This window comes from Salmo trutta, chromosome 1, assembly GCF_901001165.1.
Source record: "Salmo trutta chromosome 1, fSalTru1.1, whole genome shotgun sequence".
NCBI classification, from domain to species: domain Eukaryota; kingdom Metazoa; phylum Chordata; class Actinopteri; order Salmoniformes; family Salmonidae; genus Salmo; species Salmo trutta.
Genome location: NC_042957.1, coordinates 65,589,440 through 65,597,532, shown reverse-complemented (window position 1 = coordinate 65,597,532; position 8,093 = coordinate 65,589,440). Strand labels below are relative to the sequence as shown.

At 42.9% G+C, this 8,093-nt stretch overlaps 2 protein-coding genes across 3 annotated transcripts; both read left to right on the top strand.

The window, feature by feature from the left end:
• Positions 1-4,125: 4,125 nt before the first annotated feature.
• On the top strand, positions 4,126-4,914 carry LOC115197479 (ubiquitin carboxyl-terminal hydrolase 37-like). Its single transcript, XM_029759092.1, has 4 exons — positions 4,126-4,197; positions 4,325-4,461; positions 4,637-4,730; positions 4,831-4,914. Exons 1-4 carry the CDS (start codon positions 4,126-4,128, stop codon positions 4,912-4,914), a joined length of 387 nt encoding a protein of 128 aa, XP_029614952.1.
• Positions 4,915-5,002: 88 nt separating this feature from the next.
• LOC115205384 (ubiquitin carboxyl-terminal hydrolase 26-like) lies at positions 5,003-7,878 on the top strand. 2 transcript variants are annotated; one of them, XR_003880597.1, is made up of 5 exons: positions 5,003-5,250; positions 5,354-5,427; positions 5,588-5,880; positions 7,335-7,473; positions 7,689-7,855. XR_003880597.1 is itself a non-coding variant. In XM_029771327.1 (5 exons), exons 1-5 carry the CDS (start codon positions 5,241-5,243, stop codon positions 7,723-7,725), a joined length of 330 nt encoding a protein of 109 aa, XP_029627187.1. In that variant the 5' UTR covers positions 5,003-5,240; the 3' UTR covers positions 7,726-7,878. The 2 variants fall into 2 exon arrangements, 1 of the variants encoding a protein (XP_029627187.1); XM_029771327.1 differs by having other exon boundaries at positions 5,811-5,880; positions 7,689-7,878.
• The last annotated feature ends 215 nt before the right edge of the window (positions 7,879-8,093 follow it).

Here is an 8,093-nt window from a genome sequence, read left to right as displayed (position 1 = left end):
CTGTAGTTCGTTGCTGTTGATTGGGAGTCACACATAAGTGCATGTTTTTCCGTTGGGGTTTTGTGGGTAATTGTTTCTGTTCAGTTGTGTTTCAGCTGTCAGTGCTGTTGAGCTGTCAGTGTTTTCTTGTTTTGTAGTGTTCCAGTGTTCCTTTTGAATTAAATCATGAACACTAACTCCGCTGCACCTTGGTCTTCTTCTCTCCATGACGACAGCCCTTACAAAATGGGGACAAAGATGAAATGTCCTCTGGTCTGATGAAACAAAAATAGAACTGTTTGGCCATAATGACCATCGTTATGTTTGGAGGAAAAAGGGAGAGGCTTGCAAGCCAAAGAACACCATCCCAACCATGAAGCACGGGGGTGGCAGCATCATGTTGTGGAGGTGCTTTGCTGCAGGAGGGACTGGTGCACTTCACAAAATAGATAGAATCATGAGGGAGGAAAATGATGTGGATATATTGAAGCAACATCTCAAGACATCAGTCAGGAAGTTTAAGCTTGGTCATTAATTGGTCTTCCAAATGGACAATGACCCGAAGCATACTTCCAAAGTTGTGGCAAAACAACTTGAGAAAGGCAGCTCCAAAATGTAGGTGTTTCAGCCTAGCTCAGTGCTTTCTGTGGTAGTGGCCAGCGGAAAATACAGAACGTAGGGGTTGGTAATGTTTTTTAGTTGTGCTGTGATTTGCTCAGTATTCTGTCACACTACGTCACTGCCAGTTATGGAAAGTACTTAAGTAAAAAATACTTGAAAATACTACTTCAGTAGTTTTTTGCGTTATCTGTACTTTACTTTACTATTTATATTTTTGACAACTTTATACTTTTACTTCACTAAATTCCTAACAAAAATCATTTACTTTTTACTCCATACATTTTCCACCCAAAAGTACCCGTTCATTTTGAATGCGTAGCAGGACAGGAACATTGTCTAATTCACAGATTTATCAAGAGAACAATCTTACTGCCTCTGATCTAGCAAACTCACTAAACACATGCTTTGTTTGTAAATTATGTCTGACCTATCCGTAAAAAAAAAATTGGTGCTATCTGGTTTGCTTAATATGAGGAATTTGAAATTAATTATACGTTTACTTTTACTTTTGATACATAAGTATATTTTCGCAATTACATTTACTTTTGATACTTAAGTATATTTAAAACCAAATACTTTTTGACTTTTACTTTTAAGTAGGATTTTTCTGGGTGACTTTCACTTTTACTTAAATCATTTTCTATTAAGGTATCTTTACTTTTACTCAAGTATGACAATTGGGTACTTTTTCCACCACTGACCCCTGCAAAATCTACAGGTAGAGCTCTAAAATTCTAGCCCCTTGGGTGCTGCCATAGACTTACATTAGAAGTGCCCATCCAAGAAGGCTCAAGGTCATTGGTCATCTACCGTAGCTTTGATTGGACTGATGTCAACATGTCAACATCATACTTTCAAAATCGTAGCTAGCAAGCTAGACAAGCACTCATCATGCATCAAGTCGGCAATCTACTGGCAAATCCTTTTCAATCCTTGTCATATGAAGAGAAAATATAGATTAAAGGTATCAGTGCTCATCGGCCATTGTACATAAACATTACGCAACAAGTTGAAATCGCAAATTCAACAATGAGTGGTTTGGAATGAATCAGTGGCTAACTGCAAGCCTTGCAAAGCAATCACTAGCATACTATTCAGTGGAGTGGGTGTGTGGTCCAAGTCTGGGTTTAAGGGTCTCTTTTCCAAGCTTAAAAGGATAAACATTCAATATGGGCTATGCTGTCAATCCAGCATGACTTCTGCCACGTTCAAAACAACTGGAAAATCCGAACTGGGAAATCTCAGACTTCAGTGAGTTCAAGACAACTGTCAACTTGGATAAAACTAACTTTGACTGGGAAAATACAGAAAATGATTTTTAACAGACATCCAAGTCGGAATTCCAACTCGGGAACTCGGGCCTCTTACAAATATGCGGTCTGTGCATATTTGTAAACAACAGCTGGTGCACAAAATCTAAGGAAGTCTCTAGATTTTGCTCGCCTGAAGTAGAGTGTCTTGTGATAAAATGCAGACCACACTATTTGCCTAGAGAGTTTTCAGCTATACTTTTCATGGCTGTTTATTTACCACCACAGACAGATGCTGGCACTAAGACCGCACTCAGTCAGCTGTATAAGGAAATAAGCAAACAGGAAACCGCTCACCCAGAGGCGGCGCTCCTAGTTGCCGGAGACTTTAATGCAGGGAAACTTAAATCATTTCTACCTCAGAGGATTTTTTTTTATATAAATCACCTGTATTCCACACACAGAGATGTGTACAAAGCTCTCCCTCTCCCTCCATTTGGTAAACAATTCTATCCTCCTGTTTCCTGCTTACAAGCAAAAATTAAAGCAGGAAGCACCAGTGACTCGGTCAATAAAAAAGTGGTCAGATGAAGCAGATGCTAAATTACAGGACTTTTTTGCTATCGCAGACTGGAAAATGTTCTGGGATTCTTCTGATGGCGTTGAGGAGTACACCACATCAGTCACTGGCTTTATCAATAAGTGGATCGAGGATGTCGTCCCCACAGTGACTGTACGTACATACCCCAACCAGAAGCCATGGATAACAGGCAACATTCGCACTGAGCTAAAGGGTAGAGCTGCCGCTTTCAAGGTGCGGGACTCTAACCCGGAAGCTTGCAAGAAATCCTGCTATGCCCTCCGACGAACCATCAAACAGGTAAAGCGTCAGTACAGGGCTAAGATTGAATCGTACTACACCGGCTCCGATGCTCGTCTTATGTGGCAGGGCTTGCAAACTATTACAGACTACAAAGGGAAGCACAGCCACGAGATGCCCAGTGACACGAGCCTACCAGACGAGCTAAATCACTTCTATGCTCGCTTCAAGGCAAGCAACATTGAGGCATGCATGAGAGCATCAGCTGTTCCGTATGACTGTGTGATCACGCTCTCTGTAGCCGACGTGAGTAAGACCTTTAAACAGGTCAACATTCCCAAGGCTGCGGGGCCAGACGGATTACCAGGACGTGTGCTCCGGGCATGTGCTGACCAACTGGCAGGTGTCTTCACTGACATTTTCAACATGTCCCTGATTGAGTCTATAACACCAACATGTTTCAAGCAGACCACCATAGTCCCTGTGCCCAAGAACACAAAGGCAACCTGCCTAAATGACTACAGACCCGTAGCACTCACGTCCGTAGCCATGAAGTGCTTTGAAAGGTTGGTAATGGCTCACATCAACACCATTATCCCAGAAACCCTAGACCCACTCCAATTTGCATACCGCCCAAACAGATCCACAGATGATGCAATCTCTATTGCACTCCACACTGCCCTTTCCCACCTGGACAAAAGGAACACCTATGTGAGAATGTTATTCATTGACTACAGCTCAGCGTTCAACACCATAGTATCTTCAAAGCTCATCACTAAGCTAAGGATCCTGGGACTAAACACCGCAATCTGCAGCTGGATCCTGAACTTCCTGACGGGCCGCCCCGAGGTGGTGAGGGTAGGTAGCAACACATCTGCCACACTGATCCTCAACACTGGAGCCCCTCAGGGGTGCGTGCTCAGTCCCCTCCTGTACTCCCTGTTCACCCACGACTGCATGACCAGGCACGACTCCAACACCATCATTAAGTTTGCAGACGACTCAACAGTGGTAGGCCTGATCACCGACAACGACGAGACAGCCTATAGGGAGGAGGTCAGAGACCTGGCTGGGTGGTGCCAGAATAACAACCTATCCCTCAACGTAACCAAGACTAAGGAGATGATTGTATACTACAGGAAAAGGAGGACTGAGCAAGCCCCCCATTCTCATCGACAGGGCTGTAGTGGAGCAGTTTGAGAGTTTCATGTTCCTTGGTGTCCACATCACCAACAAACTAGAATGGTCCTAACACACCAAGACAGCCGTGAAGAGGGCACGACAAAGCTTTTTCCCCCTCAGGAAACGAAAAAGATTTGGCATGGGTCCTCAGATCCTCAAAAGGTTCTACAGCTGCAACATTGAGAGCTCTTTGTCTCCCTCCACAGCTGCTTTGCCGAGTTACATCAGGCAAGGCTTTCTGGAGACACTGTCAATGCTAAGAAAAAGGAAAAGATGAAAATCCTTCAAACAATCAAGCGCTGTCTCTCCGTTGTCAATGAGGACTATGAGGACGACGGTGAACAGGTAAGATATTATATGCTAAAAGACTCACTTAACAATAAACCTGGGACACGTGACCATCTTTTTCCTTAGCTCTGTTTCAGTTGTAGTTGTTGATGTATTTTCTGTTTCTTTCCCATTCTTCTCTTAGGATGCCCATGAATGTGTGTTGCTCCTCCTCTTTCAGCTGAAGGAGGAGGGTATGGCATTAAAGGGCTCCCCAGAGCCATACACCTGCCCCGTGAAGCAGTTAGAATTCAAGCTGAAGACTTTCTGTACCTGCACCAGGTAACAGCTGTCATTTGTATACGGTGTACCTTGATGTCTTCATCACATTTGTGAGGAGGTTTAATGTCAGCATAACATGCAGGATACAGAGGTAAAGCATTAAGATAGTTAGTGTGTAGAGGGATCAAAAGGTTTGTGTTGGAGAGCTGATGCATTTCTCTCCGTACCTCTGAAGCTGTGGAGTTATAGTGTATGGTCAGGAGGATTACAATCACCTGTCACTGAACCTGAGCCAAGACCTGACACACAGCCTGGACCTCTACTTTAAGGTCAGCACTTAGCTTCAACCAAGAGTTAGTGAGTATGTCAAGGAACACTATCATTAATGTCATAATGTTCATAATTGTATTGCTATGCTTTGTTACCTAGCCATCTGCGTTAGAGTGTGCATGCAGGGTGTGCTCAGGCAGCATGGCATCTGTGACTAGACACTTCCTCACGCTTCCCCGGTGAGTCCCCCCCATCATCATCTCAGATTAAAATTGACAGTCCTGATCTAACTCACCAAACTGGGTTATTGATTTGAGTACAAGACTGATGCCTTTGTCTGTGTGAATGCCTGCCTGGTCGTCTGTGTATGTGAATGCCTGCCTGCCTCTGCCCGTCTGTCCGTCTGTCTGTGTGTGTGAATGCCTGTCTGTCTCTGAGCAGGGTCCTAATGCTTCATATCAAGCGGTTTACTGCAGGAAACTGGGAGCCAGAGAAGGTGGATGATCCCATATCCATCCCTGCAGAACTGACCCTCCCAGCCGTATGTGGGGCGACAGCCCCTGTCCAGCATGGAGCCAGGTTGGTTTAGACTCTGTTTGGGGACATTGCACATTGGGCAGCCAACACACACCATGATTTTCACACACTAGATATTTATTTTCAATGCCATCAATTTACACAGGGCAAGCTCCATGGGGAAAAACAACATGGACAACACACCTGCAAACTCCCCGAAAGGCACCCTTGATAGACCAGGTAGGACATTGTGTTACTGACATCATGCAGAACACCCTCTCATGAAACAGGACTATTGAGGAAAGCAAGTCAGAAGCTGAAGTTAAGAGTATATTTGTTGATAGGTTTCCACTTCACTTTCTGGTTTGTATTTACACTATATTTGATATACCCCCACCAGCTTCAAATTCCTCTGACCAGCTAGAGAAACCAGCTGACAGTGAGAAAGAGCAGCAGGCCGCTGTGGTGAGGAGAGAGTGAGAGTGAGAGAGAGAAATAGAGAGAGAGAGAGAAATAGAAATAGAAAGAGAGATAGTGGGCGGATCAAGATAAGGCAGTTATAGAAGGCACCCCTATCCTGTAGACAAAATAACAATCCTATTATTAAATGTGTTTCCTTACAGAGACACCAGCCAGACAATATCTACAAATTGTCAAGTGTGATCTCACATCTGGGAGACAACATGTGTACAGGTAAAATGCACGCACGCACACACAATTCTGAAAGCTTAACCTGTTAGGGTATAGGGGGCAGTATTTTCACGGCTGGATAAAAAAATGTACCCGATTTAATCTGGTTACTAATCCTACCCAGTAACTACAATATGCATATCCTTATTATATATGGATAGAAAACACCCTAAAGTTTCAAAAACTGTTTGAATGGTGTCTGTGAGTATAACAGAACTCATTTGGCAGGCAAAACCCTGAGACAGATTCTGACAGGAAGTGGATGCCTGATGTGTTGAATTGACTTTAAGCCTATACCATTGAAAAACAAAGGGGGTGAGGAATGTTTTGGCACTTCCTATTGCTTCCACAAGATGTCCCCAGCCTTTACAAAGTGTTTTGAGTCTTCTACAGTGAGATCTGACCGAAGAAGAGCCTTGGAACTGTGATGGCCCATTAGACACCTTGCGCGCGAGTTGATGGTGGGTACTCTCATTCCGAAACGTTTTAAAAGAGAACCCAATGGTCCGCCTTGAATTTTATTCATGTTCTGGTTAAAAAAGGCCCTAATGATTTATGCGATACAACGTTTGACATGTTTGAACGAACGTAAATATATTTTTTCCGTTCGTGATGTGAAGTCCGGCTGGCTTAGATCATGTGCTAACAACACGGAGGTTTTTGGACATAAATGATTAGCTTTTTTGAACAAAACTACATTCGTTATGGACCTGGGATTCTTTGGAAGTGACATCTGATGAAGAGAATCAAAGGTAATGGATTATTTACATAGTATTTTCGATTTTAGATCTCTCCAACATGGCGGTTAGTCTGTATCGCAATGCGTATTTTTCTGGGCGCAGTGCTCAGATTATTGCAAAGTGTGATTTCCCAGTAAGGTTAATTTTAAATCTGGCAAGTCCATTGCGTTCAAGAGATGTAAATCTATAATTCTTTGAATGACAATATAATATTTTACCAATGTTTTCTAATATTAATTAATTATTTTGTTGTCATGACTTGACTGCCGGTATTGGAGGGAAACGATTTCGTGAACATCAACGCCATAGTAAAACGCTGTTTTTAGATATAAATATGAACTTGATAGAACTAAAAATGCATGCATTGTCTAACATAATGTCCTAGGAGTGTCATCTGATGGAGATTGTAAAAGGTTAGTGCATAATTTTAGCTGATTTTATGGTTTTGGTGACGCCTGTCTTTGAATCACAATGCATTACACACAGCTATTATCAATGTACTCTCCTAACATAACCTAACTTTATGCTTTCCCCGTAAAACCTTTTTGAAATCAGACAACGTGGTTAGATTAAGGAGATGTTTATCTTTCAAAGGCTGTAAGTTAGTTGTATGTTTGAGAAATTTGAATTTTGACATTTATTTGGTTTCAAATTTGCCGCTCTTGAAATGCACCTGCTGTTGATAGGGTGCTCTATTCTGTTTCCCTTGTTCCCTAGGCCACTACATCAGTGATGTTTTGGACAGCCGTGGCAGTGGGTGGCTCTGCCTGGATGACGCACATGTCTTGAGGACAGATGAGGCCACTGTGCTGAGGGCAACGGCACAGACTGCCTACATCCTGTTCTATGTCTGCAGGTAAGGCTCTAGCCCACACATTTGAGAAGAATGACACAAATGGAGTCAATCACGACAATGAGTCATCAAGAAAAAAAAAGTGTTCACCAAAGCTAGAAAGATGATTAATTGACCACACATTAAGAGTTATCCCTTTAACCTGTAATCCCTCTGTATGTGTTATTTTCCAGACATTGTATGTACATGTAAGATCTCCCTGTCATTTCTCATTGTAGTGGAGCAGGTGAAGGAGACCAGGCCCCTCACTACTAGGAGAAGCACCAGGAGAACCCATCGTTAGGGGCACAGCGCTCAGGGACCACCTGGAGTAGCACCTACCGCACACCAAGAAACATCAGATTCATCGAATTAGGATGCCCTAGACCACCATCAAGCTGCCCTAGACCACCAGAAGAAACAGCCTACACCACTGTAGGCTATCCACTGTATGTTTACAATTATATAAATATAAAACATCTCACCTACCTAGTGTAATTCATTTTCCTTTACATGGTAGTTAATAACTGTACCTACAGTGCATTCAGAAAGTATTCAGAGCCCTTGACTTTTTCCACATTTTGTTAAGTTACAGCCTTATTCTAAAATGGATTAAATTGTTTTTCTTCTCATCAATCTACCCC